The sequence below is a fragment of the Haliotis asinina genome, chromosome 7 (genome assembly GCF_037392515.1).
Source record: "Haliotis asinina isolate JCU_RB_2024 chromosome 7, JCU_Hal_asi_v2, whole genome shotgun sequence".
Lineage (NCBI taxonomy): Eukaryota > Metazoa > Mollusca > Gastropoda > Lepetellida > Haliotidae > Haliotis > Haliotis asinina.
This window is the reverse complement of record NC_090286.1, coordinates 57113034-57137786: the sequence shown is the minus strand read 5'-3', so window position 1 is coordinate 57137786 and position 24753 is coordinate 57113034. Positions and strand designations below refer to the sequence as shown.

Below are 24753 nucleotides of genomic sequence, written 5' to 3'. Positions count from 1 at the left end.
CCTGGCATTGCTCTTGTCTCCTTTACCTTGTGGGGATTCTACCGTACAGCTTATAATGGTGATAGGTGATATGTTTCAGGTAGTCAGGGTCATTGCTTTAGTTGACCGAAGGCATGAGTCCTTGGTCACTGGATTTCCTGTTACAGATTACATTTCTTAAGGACCACAGTCGCATAGCTGTGATGTGGCATAGTGGGGTATTCAACAAAGTTTGCCCAAAGGCCTGTACTTACAACCTGGTTTTGAGTGTGTAGCAGAGGGAGGGAGGGAGTTATCTCCCTTGCATAACACAGGGACTTGGCGCATGTTCACTGTGTTCACATCTTATAGACCCTCGCATACTTTCACGATCGTTTATCAACTGTGAGGTCACGATGAATGCATTTACAAGTGGAACAGGCGTTCCTATCAACCTACCTAATGTCAGCTAATATCACGAGTCAGAAACAGACATACCAGTGAATCGAATCATAAGAGACATCGTTACCAATCAGTCACCAAAGGTTAACACATTACGTATGTGGAGTGTTTCAAATGACATGCACATTTCAAATTCAGTATAGTGAAAACATGGAGTGTTTTCGATTTGTATATCTGTCCTGTTAGTTTTCTTCCTTTGATGACCTTTCGTGGAGAGGATTTTCCATACCGGCTACCAGAAGCACGGGGACCTTTCATACAGGTCAAAAGTGTCGAAGGGGACCTTCCACATTGGTCACCACGCAATCACCAGAGACACTGAGGACCTTTATTACTGGTTATTGTGACAACAGTTTACCAGTGTCACTTACGACATTTCCTTGAGGCTTAACAGTGTGACAGAGAAATTTAAATGTTGTACATTCTTTGCAGTCTTGCAAAAATATGTAACGGTAGTTTACAGATAATTAGAGCCTATAGGTAAACAGGAATCTCATTTTTCCCGTCATTTAATCATTAGCACTTCTTGAGCCACATTTTATGTACCATGTTACGTCCTGCTATAAACAACGTAGAGACGGATCGGCTAATATCGATGCATAGACTCGTTACATGGTTAGAGGAGATTCAAGTATACGGCACATTGTGTGCTTTTGATCCTCAAAACAAAACCCTTCAGCTTTTACATTGTGAGTGAGTGAGTATAGATTTACGCTGAATTCAGCAATATTACAGCTATGTTATGGCGGCGGTCTGTAAATAATCGAGTCTGGACCAAACAATCCAGTGATCCACAGCATGAGCATCGATCTACGCAATTGGGAACCGATGACATGTGTCAACCAAGTCAGCGAGTCTGACCCCCGCCTTTAACGACAAGCTTTGTCGCCTTTTATGGCAAGCATTGGGTTGCTGCAAGCCCTCTTTCACATTGTGGACAGAGATAGTGACCATTCTTATCCTTGACTCCACGGGGGTACCAGGTTAAAGGGATAGAGTTGCGACCGTACACATGCCCGAATTCGATCATCTTGCGTTTGAATCCAAGCTTTGCCATGCTGGTTTTATTGCCAAGCTTCCTCTCACAATAAGCATGCAGTGATACAATTCAGTCACTCCTGGACTTTCCATGAATCAATCCGCGAGAAGCACCTGTAAAATTGTGTATCAACTCGCCAGTTTAGTGTGTGGAGAAACAGTCGGTGTGCGGTGAGCGTAAATCGTTGCACTGACCTCTCATTCCACCTGGAAGAATCCATATATGCCACAATTTCACGTCTCTGTGTGGTGGTAACATGACCTCTTCTCTTGGACAAGGTAACCGCATCGGAACATTAACTGAACATTGGCGCCATAAGAAAAAGATATCCTGCTTTGGATCTGGAATTAATATCAGGTACCTTCCCAGTTCATCCCAAACATGTTCGACCTGTATCAAGTCAGGGGATCGGGAAGACCTGTCCATGACGTCAACACCAGCAATATAAACGAAGTTGTAGAACGTTGGTGGAAGAGCTTTGTCGTGTTGAAATGTCAGTCCAGGACCAAGTAGATGCACGAATGGCAGATGAACTGGGGTCAAAACTTTGTCCCGATACTGTAGGACAGTAAGATTCAACCTATGGTCAGTAAGATTCCCCACCACAATCAATGGAAATCGACCGTTGGCACAAATGCTTCCCAGACCACAATGTGCATTACGGACACTTGGGATTCTTGACAATCTCTGATGACACTCTACCCTTGAAGAACTGTCTCCAGGTGGAGATTGCAGTCAAAATCTGCTGCAGTTAAGGATTAACCCGATGTGTACGTCAAGCTGGCATGGTGCAATACATGGCGACCGGGGGTTTGGTGCCCGTCTGTTGCACACAGTTCCTGAGACTGTGCATTGTCCTCTACTAATGCAGTATAATCTGTATGCAGCATTAAGCCTACCTACGCTTCTGATTTTGGCGGTTTGGTGTGAATAACCCAGTCCAAACCCGACAATCCAGTGATCAACAGTATGAGTATCGATCTACACAACTGGGATACAATGGCATGTGGCACTCAAGGTATGATCACCCGATCCCGTCAGGCGGCATTTAAGACCAGCATAGGTTACTAGGTTACAGAAGATCGATTCTAGCCATGGTCCTCACAGGTCTGCTTTGAGACTGTAACACAATATACGTTGGGATTTCTGTATGTTCAATGAAGACCAGTTCGCGAGGCTTTTGTACTGAATATTCCCCAGGGAGCTGAGAATGAAAGAAGAGTACACGCTGATCCATTGAATACTAATGATATTACTGGACTGCCAGGAGCGTTCACACCCCATTGGAATTTGGCTCGTGGTTGTAGTGTAGTAGTTTGTAGTAGTCTTATACATGTATATGATATACTTTTGTTTATTTATGGTAACACCGCATTCTACAGTCTATCCACCTGTTGAGTATTTGGGTCTGTGCAAGACAGTCTACTGCGATGACATACATAAACCAATCGGCGAGCTTGACCACCCGGCCCGTAGGTTGACACTTACTACACTTATATGTTCCTGACGACGAATTCTTACCAGATCGTCACGGGTTTATATTAATGTATGTGTTTTTATGTTTCCGAGTTGACAGATCAGCTATAACTACCTTCTACCCAAACAATGATATGATATAAATAAATATTTCATGCAATGTCATTTGGGCGTTATGTCCGAAGTTGCGTTAAAAACGTGAAAGGTTTAATTCATTTCCGACTCAGTAGTCAAGGAAGTTGACGAGCCACAAACGGACAACGTGACATATAGTGTTATATCTGCGTAGTATGCCAGCATGTCAGCAACAAACATTTGAGAACGTTCGACAAGTTTTATATGTAAATATAAATACCATTTCTATCTGCTGAGGTCACACAGCCAAAAACAGCATCATAAAAAACATCGAACAAAAAAGAAGTGTACGTATTAAGACATATGACCAATAATGGTCCTAATGAGTGACTTGTATCACCACCCGATGAACACACTTAACATGACGCCACACCAGGAGGGGATTATGTGCACATGAATAAGACGGTAATTCTTTGCGTAGTCTATTATTGACTTTACCTACAGTGGTATTGAAAGTGATACCTCAAATCCGGTCGGCGTGTGAGTGTGACACCACCAGCAAAGGTACAGAGCGAAGGGAGTTGAGCCGGCCGCGGAGCAACATCAATTAGTATGTTTGTCTCCTGGACGACAAACAACAAAGCGGTAAACACAAGGAATGATCCGAGTCGTCTGCTCTCTACCAGCAGACGATACATTGTCGGGGCAGCGAGAGGTGTACCACGTTCGCCGTCAAGTTCCTAAGCAAGTCCTAGTTTGACAAAAAATCTTCTTTCGTTCCTCAAGATGGGTTGTAACGGCAGCAAAAGTACTCAGACGCAGTCATCGACTGGACAAGAGCCCACAAGCGATAAGAAGCAGGAGCAGACGACACAGGAGCAGACGAACAACGGATCGGGGGGTATGTTAATCAATGCGGGCAATCACACTACGGTGTCAGTCACAGGTGCACTCAGTCTTCTGAGTGCTAACGATACTGGAGATGTACTAATCATTGACAGTTATATCTAAATGCGGCTGCACATTGAAGTTAAAAGTTTTCAGAAAACAAATCGTATCTGTGATTTTAACTATCTTCTCAATGGAGTAGCTTTATGTCATCTACATTATGATGTTGATGAAAGCGGTGGTATATCAACGTATTTCATACTAAAAATATAAATATCCTAATATAATATTTGTTTACGTTGTTCACTATCCGGTGGATAAAATGTTTGACAAGCGATTTCTCCAATAATACAAATACTACGTGTGGTGTAAATGGACATAATTCACCAATGTACCTATTTGCAAATTGATGACAGCATATGTGAATAGTTTTGTTTGCAAGTCTTGTCATCGCATCTAGGCAAGCTATCCGTAACCGGTACAGAACTTATTCAGGTTGCATGCAGGTGTGCAATCACGCCGTGTCTTATTTCGTTTGCGGTGACACATTGCATCACCAGTTCCGGCAAAGTAGAACAAAACCTATGGCCCTTAGCTTACAGCGTTATGGCCCCTACACATGACAGAAACCGATATAACTCGTCTGTTGGTATTGTACATAAACTACCGATATTGTGTTGCCGCACCAATAACATAGTGGCAGAGGAGCGTAAAATGACTAAAAGACAAGGTAGCAAATAAAGCGTACTGGAATGATGAAGTATACATTAGTTGGGAGCAACATATTTTGTTGCAACTAGAGGTCAGGAAGCAGAATAAGGTTGATATTTTTGTACAGGTTTTGTTGACAGTGCTAACTGAAAGTGGAAATGTCGAATATTTGGTTTACAGTTTAGTTTCCTGACCACCGAAGCAATGGCAACAGATTGCGGCTCGGTTTCACAAACAGTATTAACAGAGTCTTAAGTCCATGGTTCATACTGCTTTCTGTAACAGGGTTCATTTCCCTGTATGGATCATATCGGCCGGAAGGAAATGGTAGAACAGTCGTGTACAGTCGTGCCGTGAGGAACACTGTTTAATTAATTCCCAGAGAACGCGTGGACGTTACTAAGTTTCTGTGCAAATGGTCCCTCTGTGTACCTGCCACAACCTACTGCGCAACCTAAGTCCGGGACAAATAAATTAAATTAAGTGTTTAGTGGAATTATAGATATGGCTACGGAAAATATTAAGACTTGCTTTCTTATTACTGTGTGGTTGATTTCTGTTCAATATGACAGAACCATTAACGACAGAGCGTTACGTTGAAATTCTCTCTCGCTCACTGTCGACACAACTACGACCAATTTCATAGTTTAAACATATTTACATTTGTGGAACTATTAAAGACGCAAACGCACATTTGGGAAAATACATTGACCCGCATTCAAACCATTAATTAAAGCAGTGTTGATAAATGCGTTATTGACTTATTGCCGTTGACAACCTGTATGGTGTAATCGAATCTGTCATTGTTACATGACACAGTTACATTGTAACCATGATAAGGTCAGAGTAGCCTTGTGGAACGGTCATTACGTATTACGTATTATCAAACGCTCATTACGTATTACGTATTATCAAACGCTCATTACGTATTAGATCCGTCCCTTTCCGACACCTCCCAGACATGAGGCCATCGCAGGTCAACTGTTGCCTAGCAACCAGTAGGAGGATAAGAAACCTGGGATACCAGTTGGTCCTGTGAAACACTCCAACTGGTAAATCATCCCACATCAGTCAACTAACATAAGGATGATTGCGAGCTGGTGCTAGGTCACGCCTAGTCAGGTCATGTCTTGAAATATATTAGTGATGTCTTGACGATATATACATATGGAAATTAATTAGGCAACACCAAATTCAAAGACACATAAAAACTTAACAAAGTTTAACGAAGTAATTTTGATGATTGATTATTCAATTTTGATGTATTGACATACAGCATGAGCTTTTCATGGGTTGATATGACGCGCGTGAAGCTTGCACAGCGCACGTGCATTGCTTTAACCTCAACTTTCGAAAAATGCACTTTTTCCCTGGGGTGTTTACAAGCGCAGGTTGTCGATTGCATTCGGTTTTTCATTCATTTCAATGTCATGGCACGTAGGAAATTATCAGAGGCCACTCGTTGGCAAATAATCGGCATGAGGAATGCTGGTATGTCTCTAAGACAAATCGGGACTCAAATCGGACGACATCATTCCATAATTTCAAAACTTTTGAAAAAATACCGGGCCACTAATGAAGTTAAAGACCTGCCTAGACCAGGAAGACCCAGGAAGACCACAGTCCGGGAGGACAGAGCTTTACTGAGACTTGTACGGCGCAGGTCCTTCGACTCGAGCTCTCGGTTGAGACAGGAGTGGCTTCCAGGGAGACCCATCTCGAACAGGACTGTTCGGAATCGTCTGAAAGCTGCAGGATACCGGGCAAGGAGGCCAATCAAGCGACCCAGACTGTCTCCAGCCCATAAGGCAGCCCGACTGGCCTGGTGTAATGACCGTTTGCACTGGAACATTGCCTCTTGGAGGAAGGTCCATTTCTCAGATGAGAGCCGGTTCTTGCTGCACATGGTGGACGGTCGTACTCGGGTCTGGAGGCAGAGGAACACAGCAATGGCTCCACGGAACATCCAGGAGACTGTGGCCTTTGGGGGAGGTTCCGTTATGGTATGGGGGTGCATTTCCATGAACTGCAAGTTGGATATCATTACCATCCGTGGCAACCTTAACGGTGTTCGTTACCAACAGGAGGTTCTTGACAGGGCTGTGGTACCTCATTTTGAGAACCATCCTCTGGCAACGAGACCCATATTTATGGACGACAATGCTAGACCTCACAGGGCGCATGCTGTAAATGATTTTTTGCGGCAAAATGCAATTGACAGAATTCCATGGCCTGCCATGAGCCCTGACCTCAACCCCATTGAACATTTGTGGGACTTTATTGGCCGTCGTGTGAGGCAGAGAGACCCACCAGTCCATAATCTCAACGAATTGACGGCTGCCCTGCATGAGGAGTGGAACAGGATCCCCCAGAATCAGATCCGGAGACTCATCCAAGGAATGAGGAGGCGTCTGGAATCGGTGGTGCGTGCGCAGGGAGGACACACTAGATATTGATGAAAGTCGGTGTGCAGACTCTCAGATGACTGTTCTTTCTTTCCATGTGACATTTGTGTTAATACACCTGACAACAACGTCTGTGGATGAATAGTAAATTGTGTCCATTTTTTCATGAATTTAAGACAGTTTTAAGAATTTGGATTTCGTTGCAATAAAGCAAAGTCTTGATACTTTTTCCCTTTAAGTTGTTTGTCAGAGATCGTCTGTTGAATAAAAAAGTGTCAAACTATATCAACCCGGCATATTTTGATTGTCAGAACACTTCAAAGTTGCTCCAATAGAAAAAATTGGGGTGTTGCTTGATTAATTTCCAGGTGTATAGTTACCCGTTTCCTAGTGTTACGTCATGAACACGTAGCTTATCTGAATATACAACGTATCGATTGCTGTCGCTTTACATTATTAATGTTATCAATGTTACAAATAATACCATACCTTATAAATAGTGTGTCACGAGTAATAGATCAGTATTAGTAATGCACGTATTCAATGAAGATCCGTTGCATCTTGATGAATCTTTACAGATCACATGCTCTTAAGTTTAAGCCAACCAAAATATTCTCACCAAAATCTGGTTACATTTTCGATGCATACACATAATTGTATTTATGATAAAACGGGACCCTCCCAAATGATTGAGGTTCATATTGTAAGATTCTAATGGTTCCATATATTTCATCAACTTTGTTCCTAACTCCGTCTAAGCCAACCGAAATCTTGTTCAGTTTCCTAGTATCCTAGCTATCGCCACCTTCATGATTTTCATTATAGAATCTGAACCTCCTTAATTATTAAGGTTCCTTTAGCAACATATTTACAGATTCAGATATTTCATCAGTTTTGTTGTTGGGTCACTGTATGCTACAAAGCGCTCAGCTGTTTGTTAAATTATGCTTGCATTATTGATGCCCCATGCTAACGATCAAACGCAGAGGTGGGTTCCAGCTCGCTCTACCGTTAATTGTTAATACTTAATTACGGAACTACACAAATCTGACTGGAAATCGATCAGCATGTTGATACAGAGAAGTGATCATCATATCACAGCTTCCCGCATTACTGTATTGCTATGTTATGTTTCCATCCTACTGCCAATGGTGTTTGTATTCAGAAATGCCTTCCATAAGTTATTCCCCTGACTTATTTTCATCATAGAAATAACGACACCTTGTTGAAATGAAGACAAACCAGTTATAAACTAACACGCTTCACAAATATTAATAATTTATGACAATCACATATGTTATTATATATCATTGCTGTTTGGAAATTAAAGGGAAAATAAGGTTCATTTGAATAAGTACTGTTTTGAGCAGAGTCAGATTTATTTTGATGATAAAGTCTAAATGATTGAAACGGAAAATGTTTGAAAGACGTGACCTGAATATTAAACACCAAAGTGTCATCTTGACCATCCTGTCTCAATGGTTTGTAAGAAATATATGGATACTCATGCATGCCATGATGCCACATGAGTAAAGAGGATCTGATTTACATCCCTCAATGTGGAGTGTTATCTCTCATGATACAATCATACATATATGTACCCTCACGCCCATCCGCTTTGCAAGGCTGACACCACCTTACACATGCCACGATGGCCTAGTACATATGAAATGGGTTAATGACATGCTTGAAATCATTTATTACCCTCTGGGTTTTACTTTTGTGTAAATGTCAAGTGTCTTTCCACTTCTACACACTGTCCTGCCGTGCGTTTGAAAACCTAATCCATGCTTTCAGTTCACATCAAACGATTTTGTTATCGTCAAATATGTTTAAAAGGAAAGTAATTAGAATACGCCCGTGCTTCAATATGGGGATTTGAACACGCCAGTTTGGTTAGTCGTTAAATAAATATGAACTGAGGGGTTAAACTTATAAATTAAATTCAGTTTTGACATGAACCTCTCGACGAGTGGTTTTCAGGAGTCATACTTTCTTAGCTGTGTCTGTTCTCTACCTACCGCATGACCTCATTTGGTGCTAACATTACCAACCAGACCGACAGTTCGAATGTATTTCTTGGCAGTCTCAGCGGAATGTTTCGTGGACTAACGTTTCAGATATGAGTATTCCTAATGTCTGTGTATTTGCCATTCAACGCTGTGGTGCGTTCAGTTTTCAGTGTCCTCATTTGTTAAGTTGTCACCGTTGGCAAAGCGTTTGCGCGTTATGCCAACAACACGGGTTCGATTCCTTACATGGGTTCATGGCACAAGTCCATTTCTACGGTCACTTGCCGAAAAATTTCTGATTATGGTTAAAACGTACGCGAAACTATTCTAACTCATCTTTGTAGTTAATACGGTATTTATTACCAGCTTTGTCGAAAATTCTTTACAAATCTGTGATATTCCCAAAGCGAAAGGTTTTAAAATGGCAAAGTGTGTGACTCTTTTTCGAATATGATGAAACCTGGAAAGCTACAAATTAAATCTTTATGTGGCTCTGACACTAAAGGTTTTACACAACCGCACGTAAACGTATGCTATCCATTTGTATTATGAAAGAGTTGTTTTCTTCAACTTCATAAGTAGTATCATTATACATATTTGAACAACCGTACCAACATGCCTAACTAAGAGTGTCGACAAACAGAAAACATTCATGCCAATGTAATAGAAACCTGTTTTAATTCTGTGATGTTTTGGAGTGGCACTGTGGTATTTGCTGGTCATAAATCCAAGTATTAATCCCCCCATTTATACCACTGATCTCCGTTGCAAACAGTGTAGTGTGTACTGGGGTATAGAGTGTTCGATTGCCCTGCTTCTCTCAAAACCTTAAACTGATTATATGACGGATGGATTTCCGAAAGGCGTGATGTTCTAAAAACCTGCAGATCTAAATAGCAAACAGCGTCCCCTGGGTGTATGATGTAGTCAAGGCAACGAAGGAGATTTTGGTCTCTTTAAGTATCTACCTTCATATTATTAATATGTGTCAGCGAAGCTTATAAAACCATAGAAAATACACAAAGATAACACGATATGCCCGTGAGTCGGTTATGAACTGAAAGTCTGAACAAAGGATTTCGCGTACAACACAGCCATATGAAAACATTTTAGTTTGGGTGAGGCATTAAATGTCCTGTTGCCAGGTATATATTTCCATATAACGAGATGTCGACCATTTGCAGTCGTATTTCCGTCCAAATGCTGACATATGGACACAATCAATATCATTGTGTAAAGCAAGCAGTGCATAATTACGTAAGGACGGCATACATAGCACGGTACGTAGTGAAACGGGTAACTGTCAACTGCCCGTGACGACACACGACACAATCGTTCTGAGAAAAGTCACGTCTCATTAAATATCTGGCCTTATTAGTGGCTGGACACGACGCCGATGGGCCATATAGAAACGTGCTATTGATGTTTAGTTTTACCCCGGTCAGTTATTGTGAGAACATTAAGTTTACCCGAATAAGCCCATGTTTACACAGAGAATTATTACGGGATATTAACGCAGATCAGGGTGGGGCATCAATGGGCTTAATACGGTCACCGCGTAGCAGGCACACGGAGAAAGCATGATTACCGGTAACAACACATCCTGTTAGGGAACAGTGTCTTTGTAAAGTTTAAGTTGTATATGAAACGCCAGCTTGTTAGATACAGCTTTCGATGTCAGAAGATATTGGACTGTCATGTCCAGGTTGAAATTAGTCAATCGAGTTAGTGTTTACATAACGTTTTTGGCATGAAAAATGGGGTTGTTATGAATGCACTCTATTTTCAGTGGCGTCACTTGTTTCCTCGGCGTTGTTATCACACCACCACTATGCATGTCGCTGACAAAAACATGGGAATCAGTAATGTGAACTCATTTTGCAAAGGTTGCAGTTTCGGAGATAGCCTACACTGCTATAATTATCGACTCCTTGACTTTTCAGAAATAACTGTAAACATGAAAAAATGTTTTTGCGTTACAGAAATTACTAGAAATGAGTCTCTTCTAAGAGTATTTGTGAAGTCGTTAGAGTACAATTAACTTCATATCAAATTCCGGTATGTCATGATAAAGTTTCTCAGTTTCCCTGAGAACTGTACCTGCTAGTTTTGTAAATCGCTAAGAAAACGGAAATCGGTCAAAGGGAATTTCTAATGGCTGCATAATTAAGTGGGCCATGCCAACGTTTTCGCAGTTTGAAAATAAATTTGTAGCTCTTAGTGTCCCCAAAAGTACTCTTCTAGACGTAGAATGAATTGAGTTGGGCTCTCGTCACATGGCATTATTCCAGCCATCTAGTGGCGAGATCAAGCCTGCGTTCATACACATGTTAAATACAAAGTCCAAATGAGCTGTCAGTTAAAAACCTTTATATTCATTGTATTATTAGTTAAGAACAGTAAATGCCATAGTACCAAATTCCAAAGCACCCAGACACAGAATTCTACAAACAGCGTATCTTAGCATCACCTTGAGACACACTCGTTGTACAATGTGTTCTGTATATCCGTTAGGTTGTTCCAATGCACGTTTACCTGCCATACGTCATGGATTTAGTCATGGCCTACGTACGGCCACCTGCCCTTACTTCAAGTCTACATAAGTATATTTCCAGATACGTTTCCGCATTGCGTTTCCGTCTCATAATGCATTCTAGAATTACATTGTCCTTGAGTCTCGCATTTTATATGCGTCCGTGGAGGACATCACGGCAAATTCCCTTTGGTGTCAGTATTGGTGACGTCAGTGTGTGAACCTCTGAAGAACGTCTCAAACAGGCTTATAGCGGATCTGTAGGCTTCCCTTGTTCGTTGGGGATTGAGCTTGTCACTATGGGGATATTGCTGAAATGGCATCGATGGCGATGTCCATAATACCTAAGTGGTCGGAAACATGCTCGACATGACCATTGATTCCCCGCGGGGGTCGCCATGACAGGGATCGGTGCCAAGCCAGGATGTACCATAGTTGCCACGACACGTGTGGAGACAATAACTGGCGTGATAAGTCAGTAAGTTGGGTTGATCGTCGCCATGAACTGCAGATCAGTTATGTGAGAGCGTGTCAGCGTCATGCGTCAAATTGATGGAAGATGCAAGCGTTTACCATCGATGGAATTAAAAAAAACCCTGTCTATTATCATAAAACTGTCTGATAAAAACAACGTGCATTGTGTGGTTCCAGCTGTGCATTTCAATAAAATACTAGCATCAAAATGTGACACTGTCAGGAGTAGGCGGAACGATAACTGAATGGAACTCCAGAGGTGAGACCCATCACAAACACACGGGAAGGCAAGGCATTATCATAGTTATATAAACGTCAAGACAGAACCCACTATAAACTGATTCCGTTAAATGTGGTGAGGTCGTCTTAGACCTGAGGATAACCAGTGTTTCTGTGACTGGAGAATTTAACTCTCAAATGATAACTAATACCAAAGGCAGTTGACAGATATGCACATGGTACTCGTGATTGTAACTGGAACACCTTGCTATGTTAAATCACAGCATGCAAATCAACAATACCAATATTTATGACCTGACTTTCATTTTGTGTGAGATAATGCGACAGAAAGGCCAATGAAGCGTGGAAATGAACCCTTGTATGCCAAAACTGCACAATATTTAGTTTGGATACAACACATGTTTTTAAAGTTAAGATCTTTCTCAGATGTCATCACAGGTCCTTGCAAGACATTTACGTCTACGTTCAACGCGTCAAATGACGGAGACAATAAACCTGTCTGGATTGGTTTGATAAGCTGTTAATGAACCAGTTGCAGTTGCATTTATGAGTCATAAATAGTAAGAGATCACCTTTCCAGTTGGTTATTGTAAAGATTACTTAGATTAATTTATATAATTAGACGTGTCCATCACACTTGACGGACGTCACTTTCGCGAGCTTGTGATTGACCTCTATACCAAAGACAAACTGTTATTGCCTTGTTACTGATGTAGCCGTTTATCATGTGAACTTCACTTAACATTAAGCATTGGTCACGGTTCCTATACGTTTATAGATATATCCAAGTTAAACCCATGGAATATGATTTATAAGGCATCCAGCCGAATTTGGAAATCAGGTAAAACAGGTCACATGCATAATAGAAACATACTATCGGCATGCATGTATGATGTTTTGTAGGTATGGCCAAGCTAGAAAATTGGAATTGATTCGTGTACTTTCAAGAAACAATAAATGGCATAGTTGAACACACAAAATCAATTCGTAGATGTTTAATAGTTGTCTTGTTTCAGGCTATGAGCCCAGAATGAAGTACATAGGAATATTGATTACAGGGTTGCTGAGTGGGGGTCATTGTAAATAGGCTAACTGGTACGTGATACAGGTTGCTGAGTGGGGGTCATTGTAAATAGGCTAACTGGTACGTGATAAAGGTTGCTGAGAATGAGTACGGTATCTAGAGTTCCTCGATGTGACGTACGGTTGCTGAGTGTGGTTTTGTAACTAGTGTTGCTTCATATTTGTACGGTGATTGCTGATGTTGAGTGTGGATACTGTATTTAGGGTTGTATATTGTGGGTTAGGTAACCCACACTTTGCATCGGGTACGGTAACTACGGTTGCTAAGTGTAGGTACGGTATCTAAAGTTGCTAGGTGTGGGTAGTTAACCACAGTTGCTGAGTGTAGGGTACCGTCACGAGTCGGTAATAATGCACGTCCGCTGCGTCTCAATGTCAGGAGGTGCGGAGTTACTACAGGCAGGAGTGCCGGCAAAGTACTACATTATTTACGCTAATCACTCTCGCTTCCGTGAGACGTACTCTTTCATATAGATGAAATGAACTGTAAAACATTCAGCATTATTTCCATAATCCCTACACGTAGCAACAATAACAACAACATAGAAACAACACTTCCATGAAGGAATTAGTCAGTATGCATAGCCCATTAACAACATGGGCTTTCAGCATGTCTCTGATTTCATTTTGTATGTTCACTATATTTTTTCCTTACTGAAAACTTTATGATAGCTGTTTTGGCCATTCTTCTTCTTTGGACCAATATTCCTCTTTTTATGCTGAAGATGTATGGGTAACTTGGGACACAATACGTTCCAATATATAGCACAATAACGGTTTAACTAGAACTATTGTAAAGGTTGATTAATGGTTGTTTTGTTGTTATAAATGGTTTTAGTAGGCAGGTACTTCAATACTAAAATATATGTTCAACTAACGAATGTTATGGTTGCAATTACACATGTGACGTATACATTCTAATACTTTGTTGGGATGGAACCAGTTGATTAAACCAACCATTACTCAGAAGGTAATCAAAATTATAACCCATGCCGGAAACGACATTTTCTATTTGCGTCCTTGTTTTCCAAAACAAATGATATATGTGTTGAACCTGGACAAATACTAGTAAATAGCAAACAGGTGAGGCATAAAAGAAGAGCCGTTGAGCACGTCGGGTGTCCCTTTGTATGTTTGTCGGCTTACTTACCAGCCTACCACCAGCCAGTGTCGGGCGCGAGACTCTTGAGATTGGTTGTTGACGAAGCTGTCAGATTAATATATATATGAAGCTCCCCGTGAACATCGGTTGTAAATCTGGAGTGCATATCTTCTTAATCCTGAAAGTATTGCTTACTTCGAGTAGGTGACTTCGTCAGATGTTGTTGTCAGTAACCATGGTAACCGTCACTAGTAGCTGTCACTCCGGGTGTACCTGTCAGTCACGTAGGCGTATCAGTGCTACCGACTACAGAGAGGATGGTCGTCAAATATTAACTAAATCTGTACTTACACGTGTGAAAATATTAAAGTACATCGGGAAATCTGAATCGTAACAGGATGATAGCCACCCTACTAGTTTGGGTTAGGTTCCCAAAAGAAGTTCCTTACTGACTAGCATCCTAATATCAGTTACAGTGCAGATCCGATGTAGGTGGTTTCTATATGTGCTGACATGTGACACATGGTTACCTTGACTGACGTCTTTGAGTCGTCTGTTAAACATCCGATATTGGCTATATGAGGAGCTGAAAAAGCTTGAGAAACGTGTATTCTGTTTGAGGAAACAAAAACTGGTCATAAGGCATACACAAACAATGTGAGTCGCTTTAGATATGCTTGTAGAGTACTTGCTAATAAACATTAATCTAGTCTTCTAGTGTGTGATATGAACGAACGGAAAATGCACTATATTCTACATACTGCTGAACAAAAAACTATGGATCTCCCGTTGAGAATGAGATTTTTTGACATTTTGCTTTCGTTCATTATAGAAATTCCAAGTATGCATTCCAATATTGCGGTTCGTTAACAGTTGACTAACAGATTGCAATCTACCTAACGTGTTTGACCTAGACAAAGGAATGCATTCTCTTAGTATAATCTCTGCTTTAGTGTGCAATCGTCTCGTTTGAAATGCAGTGTATTTTCACACACGCCAAATCAGCAGTGTTTTCCCATGTTTGGATTAATACGAGATGATTGCACGAAGCGTAGCAGACATTACCGCTCACTCATTTGTAGTTAATATCTTGTAGTTCTTCATAGTAGTATGAGTGACTTATCATGTAAACATGCTCACCCTCTCTTTCTCTCCATTTTGAACTTTTGCCTCTGCTCTATCTAGATCAGCCTGCTACAGATAACAACACAGGTAACACAGATACCAACACAGAACAAACAACAGAACAGACAACAGAGCAAACAACGACGGAACAAACACAGGAGAACACAGGTGAGGTCACGTGATTTCACTAGTCACGTGATGTGGTTATATCTGCTCCACGCTTGTCTCCTGTCATAATTATGTGATGTGATAACTCCTGTTATTAACCACTTCTCATAGTGATAACACATTAATAATGATTAATTCAATTCCTGATCGTATCATGTCAGTTAAATCCATGATATCAAATCTTGACAGCCATAATCAATGAACATAATATTTTCACGCATATTTTCAGGTGAAACATTGACTAGGCTTTGTGTTTCTTTATGACAGGTGCTACAGGTGTTACATTGCGCGCTCGTTTACCTATTATTTGATAGTAATTCACAGGCACATCACCACGATGAAGTCGGAATAGGACACCAATTCTGCCTTTTAGCAAGGGTTTCATGTGGAAATAGTTCAGTCTCTTTTCTTTCAGAAAAAGGTCATGAAATGAATTTCACCTTTCCGTAAAAGTACATAATGCCTGATTTTATGACACCTCGAATGAACATCAGCGTCACGCCATTGTGTTATGTGTAGTTTTGTATTGCAGGCAGATTGCACGATATCAATAACGCATGTGTACAATGTTCCCATGCCATGTGTACCGAGGAACAATGCCACGCTCTTCAGTACTTCCTGCTCCTGTGTGTTAATATTAGCTATGCATTGCGGGACTCGTACCACATGACAGGGATACGTGATTGTTCCGTGTTGTGTTGTTGTGTTGATGTCAGGTGTCCAGGTTGTCACGTCAGTCCATTCAGCTTCACTGGTAATATTCCCCCATGCTGACATATCCTCCAATTACATCTGACAGTAAGCTGAAATACGACGCATGTTACACTGGTGTTATTTGTAAGGTTTATAAGCTATTTCACGGTATCTTTAACACGAATTATGTACATGTACTTGAGTCCACTAGTCACGCGGAACACTGCGAAAGATCCATTAAAGATCGCTCCAATTTCGTAGTTTTTGTACATGCAATGCATGTTCTACAAGGATTAATTGACGGTTCCGACATAGCACTCGTGTGAAAGATGTATAGTGATATCGCTTAATGTGGACATTGCATATTGACGTAGAAGTATGTCCTAAAAAATCGGAGTCTGTTCCTCTATTTTACAAAATTAACAGGCAAAAAGACAATCTTGACGAACGTGAAGTGACCAATCAGAATAGGACCTTTACATCAACAGTTGTCGACAGTCTAGAAAGGTGCCTGTTACATTAGCGAAAGAAGTTCCAAGATGACCAGAACCCCAACCTAGAAGATCTTTGAAATAAACAAAATAAATGTGATCCATTTACGAATTGCTAGTTCAGTAGGCATTTTCTAGAAGAAGCTATGTTTCACTGTCACAAACATAGAATTCATTGTCACATAAACATATTATTTCATTGGGTCACAAAGATTCTGGTCAAACACGCACCAGACACACCATGTTACCTGATACGGCTTTGTTTGGGAGGTGATCCAGAATGCTACTTGCAACAGTATGTGACTCCAGCTGAAACCGGGTTTCATCTTTCCTAGTCTAAAAAGTACTCAAGAAAAGAATAGTGTAATCATTAATTTTGACATCGCCACCATCCAGTTCCACTAACTGGCAAGTGTGTTGTCTCCGTGTTTCGAGGTGACAGGCAGGGCAGCACAATGATTGAAGGGTTCGCAATCTGTGGAGCCCATTTCTGGTGTCCACCGTCATGATGTTGCTAAAAGCGGCGTAAAACTACTCTCACTCACTCGCGCAGGGGTGCGTTACATCATCTTTCATCGAAACAGCGACTTGGGGCTCTTTTTCGCTCCAGCCGGTGTAAGACTGAAAACAAACCTGCCTTGAAAAGGTACTTTGTCAACACTGAATTATTATTACAAGGAACCTCTTATAAACACCAGTGTACTTTATCCAACATGGAATGATCGCCCGGATGCCTTTAATTATCCCGGACCACAAGAAACCCTTCTGTTCATAAATGACCCTCGCTGTTTCTACACTGTAAACGAACTTTAAATATTGAAGTTAAGTCAAGTAAACATGCATACTAGTCATTATTCAACGAGGGTATCTTTTCGACAGGTTGAAAAAAAGAACCGCCTCAGTACCTTTTTATTGCGGGTATGTTTTCAATATTACATCACGTCTTCCCAAACGTGGAGCTAAAGGTGGACCATGTTTCACCTTCAACGATGGCGTCACAGCAGCTATGAAGAACTGTTTGCACAAAAAGAGAAGACTTTTACGAAACTAGGATGAAATCCCTTCCCTCCAAAAGTGTATCAGTGATGTAAGGATTCACGCTTTGGATACATTCTGGTTAACGTTCTTAGACAAAGTCGAACTGTGCTTGGCTCATGACGGTTTGTTTGACGCACCGGTATAAGTTCGTCTCATTACATAAATTCAGCTATCTGACAGATTCAAATCTTACAAGAGAACTGGGAACAATAACAGGTGAATGTCATTATTCCCGTGAAGAGATTGATACTGACGGTTTTCGTTCGGCAGCAAATATTGGGGTGGACGCGGCATTACCAGGACGTTGTAGAAATGGCGCTACGTCACCTTTGTTGGCGAATCAAGAGTTTGCTTTCAAGCTTCAGATGGCAGAAAATGCTTCTTGCGACGAAGCGGAGAGCGATATGCCAGTGCAATCATTCTTGACCATGATTAGCTTGGTACAGTGCAATCATTCTTGGCCATGATTAGCGTGGTACAGTGCAATCATTCTTGACCATGATTAGCGTGGTAGAGTGCATGATTAGCGTGGTACAGTGCAATCATTCTTGGCCATGATTAGCGTGGTAGAGTGCAATCATTCTTGGCCATGATTAGCGTGGTAGAGTGCAATCATTCTTGGCCATGATTAGCGTGGTAGAGTGCAATCATTCTTGGCCATGATTAGCGTGGTAGAGTGCAATCATTCTTGGCCATGATTAGCGTGGTAGAGTGCAATCATTCTTGGCCATGATTAGCGTGGTACAGTGCAATCATTCTTGGCCATGATTAGCGTAGTAGAGTGCAATCATTCTTGGCCATGATTAGCGTGGTAGAGTGCAATCATTCTTGGCCATGATTAGCGTGGTACAGTACAATCATTCTTGGCCATGATTAGCTTGGTACAGTACAATCATTCTTGACCATGATTAGCGTGGTACAGTACAATCATTCTTGGCCATGATTAGCTTGGTACAGTACAATCATTCTTGGCCATGATTAGCGTGGTAGAGTGCAATCATTCTTGACCATGATTAGCGTGGTAGAGTGCATGATTAGCGTGGTAGAGTGCAATCATTCTTGACCATGATTAGCGTGGTAGAGTGCAATCATTCTTGACCATGATTAGCGTGGTAGAGTGCAATCATTCTTGACCATGATTAGCGTGGTAGAGTGCATGATTAGCGTGGTAGAGTGCAATCATTCTTGACCATGATTAGCGTGGTAGAGTGCATGATTAGCGTGGTACAGTGCAATCATTTTTGACCATGATTAGCGTGGTAGAGTGCAATCATTCTTGACCATGATTAGCGTGGTACAGTGCAATCATTCTTGACCATGATTAGCGTGGTAGAGTGCAATCATTCTTGACCATGATTAGCGTGGTAGAGTGCATGATTAGCGTGGTAGAGTGCAATCATTCTTGACCATGATTAGCGTGGTAGAGTGCATGATTAGCGTGGTACAGTGCAATCATTCTTGACCATGATTAGCGTGGTAGAGTGCAATCATTCTTGACCATGATTAGCGTGGTACAGTGCAGTCATTCTTGACCATGATTAGCGTGGCAGAGTGCATGATTAGCTTGGTAGAGTACAATCATTCTTGACCATGATTAGCGTGGTACAGTGCAATCATTCTTGGCCATGATTAGCGTGGTACAGTGCAATCATTCTTGACCATGATTAGCGTGGCAGAGTGCATGATTAGCTTGGTAGAGTACAATCATTCTTGACCATGATTAGCGTGGTAGAGTGCAATCATTCTTGGCCATGATTAGCGTGGTAGAGTGCAATCATTCTTGACCATGATTAGCGTGGTAGAGTGCATGATTAGCGTGGTAGAGTGCAATCATTCTTGGCCATGATTAGCGTGGTAGCGGTAGAGTCATGATGTGAGGCATTATCATACATGACAAGCGCAGAGATCTGGTTATTGTGAAAGTATGTTACACTAACCAGCGATCTATTCTGGTTGATCAGTGGAATTTTGAACAGCATGATGACAATGCTTAGACCATAATCGCCCAAGGCATACGGACACTGTGCTTGCCCTTTACATGCCCATTTAGAGCGCCTTGGTCATATTCTCCAGCTGGGAGTATACGCCGGACAGATGACCGTGACAGATTACGCGCCCTGGTAGCTCTTCAGGTGGAACATCAGTCGACACCGAAGGCACTAATCACTGTCGTGCATGTATCGCCATTTGGGTTGACTCGACAGATATGTATAACGATATGTCGAGTGATATGAATTCGTGTTAGATTGACGTGTTTGAGTCATTGATGTCTGCCAAAAGTCGCGGATCGTGTCCTACAGGACATAACTATCTATATCGCCAACACCTGGTGTCACGTCAGACTTTCATTCTTTTTCAGCTTGTTTGCCCCTTACACTAAATGGCATCAGATTCTGAGGACAGTTAAGACGGGACATTCTTTTGCACTGGCATCCAGTCTGGAGCATTGGTTTACCCCAAACATAATGTACCTGTGTGCCGGCCAGATCGCGTTGTCTGCAACGTAGCGTTTCAAGCCACCAGGGTCCGTAATTTAGTTTAACTCAAGGTTCAGATTTCACACAGTTCGTGATGGAAGACAGACCATGCAGTGTTTCGTTGGTACAATCACGCGTGGTGCGCTCTAGACATCCTAGCTACGTGTAAACACACCTCCTGTTATGGTTACATGGAGAACAGATGGTCATCCGATGTTACGCTACTATTATACATAGCAGGATTACATAAGCCCTGTAGGGAAACCCGAACATGGATAGTTATCACCAGGTAGCTCCCGGTGGTTCTTATAGGCTGGTATTGTTTAATAGAGGAGTGAGTTTCCTCGACTTGTTTGCTTGGAGATAAAGGTTGTATTTTTCACATTCATCACCATCGACGGTGGTTGACACGATTGGGTTGCTATGTAAGCAGAACAGGTGTTGTCTGTAGGATATTCAGTACTTGTTCAATATCTCAGTATGGTATTATCAAAGTATCGTTTACAAAAACCAATAGCAACGTGAACACCATGCATAATGCACTGAACAGCAAATGGTGTGAATACTACTTAATGATTTATATACTGACTGCAAGGATTTCGGCTGGGGATTGTCAAGCTCTAATGTCCTGACATGTCACGACCAAGGATTTCATGTTACGCTTCTGCAGTTTCCATAGTTGAGAGCCACACGGATACAGCAGAGGTGTCCATGCGTTACTAATGATAAGATTGTTATCACGGAAGCCTGGTACAGACAAGTAATCACTCACTCACAACATCTATGTACTAGTGGGTTCCATTTCTCGAATACTGTGTCATAAATACAGAGTCAAGACGCAAAAGTACCCAGAACTCTGAAATGGTAAGAAATGTGTTCAAAATGCTAAAAGAAACAAGCGTTTTCGTTTTCGAAGACATCGCAGGAGTTTCAATATTCATGGGAAAGCACTGCCGAGCACAGCCGATTGAAGATTTCCGACTATATCATGCGCATATGAGTGACTACACCGTTATCAGATGTTCGCAGGTGGAAATACCTTCCCCGCCGGTGGCCCCACACACAAACGTCATGCTAGTTGTTCATACGCTCAGATTATATATACATCAGACGACATCTAACATAGCATTAGCGGCTTCCGAATCTACGCGCGTAATGGATTATCTGTTTTCTTGGATTGTTTGAAAATCTACACGTTTTTAATCTAAACATTCTGCTGATTCTTACTGGTGGCATTTCATCCTCCTTTTGCCAGTCAGCACGACGCGCGGAAGTGTGTCTACAGCAGATAGGATGTTACATTTGATAAAACGGCCTGAGTGGGTGAGGGTAGACACCACACACCATTCACCACACACAGAGACTCCATGGAAAAGACAACGACACTGCTTAACCTACCATCACGAGCAAACCTTTGATTGCGTTGACTGAGCTCAGTAGAAGTTAGAGAACAGAACACATATCTTGCCCGTCAACCGGAAACTGCTCCATGAGTAAAGATCGACGTCACCATTGGTTAGGGGAACAGAAAACCTATATTTCCCTTCAGCCGCGGAAACTTCTCCATCAGTGAAAGTCACCATAGACACATAGGTTACACAAAAAGAATTGTTCGATCAGTTTAGATTCAACTGGCTATCGTTCATGGACTTTGCATAGACGCATCCATTAGCTGTGCCTGGATTCGAGTCTCAGTTCATTACTGCACAACGGGTAAAATCACAGGAGACGTTGGAGGATGCAGAAGAAAGGAACATTTTACAACACGACATACAGCGCCTCACAACATCGATGTCTGGGACTTTTCTTTCTTTCTCTTATTTTTTGGGTGTCGTATATTGCCAAGTGTTTGTTCATTAGTATGTCCTGATTACTAGTATATTGTTTGCTTTTGAGGCAACATCACCAAAGCGGAAACCGTCTAAGACACGGGTCAAGTATCAACTAATCGCCCACAATATGACATCACATAGGTATTCATAACTCACTCACTCACTCTTGTGTTTCACCATTTTTAAATATTTTCTATGTTTTGCAGGCGAACAAACAGAACAAACTGCCCAACAAGAGAATACCGAACAAGAGGCATAAAATTATTGATTAGTTTCTCCAACTGCTGATGTCATTACGAAGGTACGTTGTACAAAGCTATGCACGACAGACAGGCAAGACAATGATAGACCATAACACTATTTCCTTAAACTGCTACAAGAACTAGGCCGTCTAAGCAATCTACTATTGTTTGATTAATGGTTTCAAATATCTATTTTACACTACGATTACAATTCCCGCCTCCCTGTAAGGATAAAACATGATTTCTGTAGGACAAATCGAATTATTTTTTTTTATTTTCCAGGACTAAACGCATCCTCCGGAATGGAATCAGTACGTTGTCAATTATCTGTGATATATATGGTGGACATCTCAGCATTACTGGAATCATAGAGGACTCCTTTGCTAAATGACGTCATCTGTTCCATTCCTCGCTCAAGACACCGGTCCATCCATTGCTCTATCCTTCAACCTAATCAAGCAATACCTCTCTCCACTTTCAACTCCTGACTTCAAAATACGAATTTATAAATTAAATGCCAAGCGACCTTGGAGCAGTATACACTGAGACCACCCCACAGAGAGGGCCTTCGAGATGGGTGCAATACAGAACGCCAGGCTGGTTCTTGCAATATCGAACCACAGGCACACGACTCCATCGTAATATATTTATTCATTTTCTATAACAAACTCATATTTTCACTGTTATAAGATTGAAGTAATTATTTTGAAAAAAATGTGAACTACGTTATTCAATAATATGCTACACATTTGTTTCAACTTTGTTTATCTCTATAATGGTGTAAGTATGAAGGCTTATAGAGAAATTAAATATATATTAAGGAGTCAGATGCAAGTGCAAAAAGGGTCAACTCGGAATGTATCATAGTTTTATGACCTTCGCAAGTATTTAGTTTAAAATAACTGCAGTTACTATTGCTGTTATTCAAAAGATTCCGGTGTAGAGAGGCTCGGTAGTTACTAATGCGATATATTCAGAGTTGACGGTAATTTTCTTTGTCCTGAACCCGTTTACCTATTGGTCCTCGTTCGACCAGTGACTCAACGCTGTTCCGGTTACTGGGAATGTTAGATTAGGTAGGTATCTACTGTTACTCAACATTTAATATTGAATTCAATTATTTATGTCCCTCGTATAATCTGAAATATGACATATCAATATCCGTCCATTTGTGTGTGATTCCCTCCGACAGCATTGAACTATATATCGGCCACAGAGCATTCATGTTTCTATAAACAAGCAATAAATTGTAATCGTCTAAATTTCTCTTGAAATTTAGATTGCTTGTACATTGAACCAAGGAAGTCATTATTGCTACACGTAACTGGTCCAAACTAAATGGATCTCCGATTTTCGGACGAATGTATTCCATTTGTAACAAAACAGTATTAGTACACACGCAACATTCATTTTTAAGGGCACGTCTGTAGTACATTTTTGCAAGTTTAGTTTAGGTTTCGTATGGTTTCCTTGACAACGCGGAATGTGTACATTTCGTGTATTTTCAAAAATAACACCTTACGTTTTGTCGTTTATGATTTAAATAAATAATTTTAGGTTGTGTAATTGAGCATACAAACAGCATTACTGCAAGACAAAACGTCTGATGGCAAATATATTTTCAAGGTGAAGGATTAGATATTGCGTCTTTTTAGAACTGCCAGATTGCTGTGACAAAATATTTTTTGTGTGTACCTAAATTTATTCCTGTGAAACATATCAATACAAGCTATGTGATGTCAAGGACATTTCGTTCAATTTGTATATTACCTTTTCAACTCCAAAATAAAATATGGCGATCTACAGGTATTTTGTGGGGTTTTTTTTGGGTTTTTTTATGGTATATACCTTTTATTATCTTGCTGCCAGGAAACATTTGGTATATTTGAGCATGTGAGACTAAACTGTTACAGACACTAGGATGAGTTATAAAAGTATTTTTAGTTACGTCATGCCTCAGTTGGCCACCTTAATGACTCCATGCGTGAATGATCGAGAGAGTTAAATTTTACGCCGCACTCACTAATATTCCAGTCATGTGGCGGCGGTCTGTAAACCTTGTATAGTAATATCAACTGACATTAATGGAGACTGACAACAGTTAGGTGTACATGATTTACTTTGGGGTGAGTTAGTTCAGTTTAACGCTACACTCATCTGGTGGTGGTCTGTAAAGAAGCAAGTCTGGACCAGACAATCCACTGATCAACAGCTTGAGCATCGATCTAC

General features: G+C 41.1%; 1 protein-coding gene across 2 annotated transcripts; it reads left to right on the top strand.

Annotated features, from left to right (window-relative positions):
• Positions 1-3500: 3500 nt before the first annotated feature.
• On the top strand, positions 3501-24327 carry LOC137290853 (uncharacterized). 2 transcript variants are annotated; one of them, XM_067822006.1, is made up of 4 exons: positions 3650-3911; positions 15644-15751; positions 22489-22583; positions 22807-24327. In XM_067822006.1, exons 1-3 carry the CDS (start codon positions 3797-3799, stop codon positions 22539-22541), a joined length of 276 nt encoding a protein of 91 aa, XP_067678107.1. In that variant the 5' UTR covers positions 3650-3796; the 3' UTR covers positions 22542-22583; positions 22807-24327. The 2 variants fall into 2 exon arrangements, 1 of the variants encoding a protein (XP_067678107.1); XR_010957234.1 differs by lacking the exon at positions 15644-15751 and having other exon boundaries at positions 3501-3911.
• Positions 24328-24753: the final 426 nt, after the last annotated feature.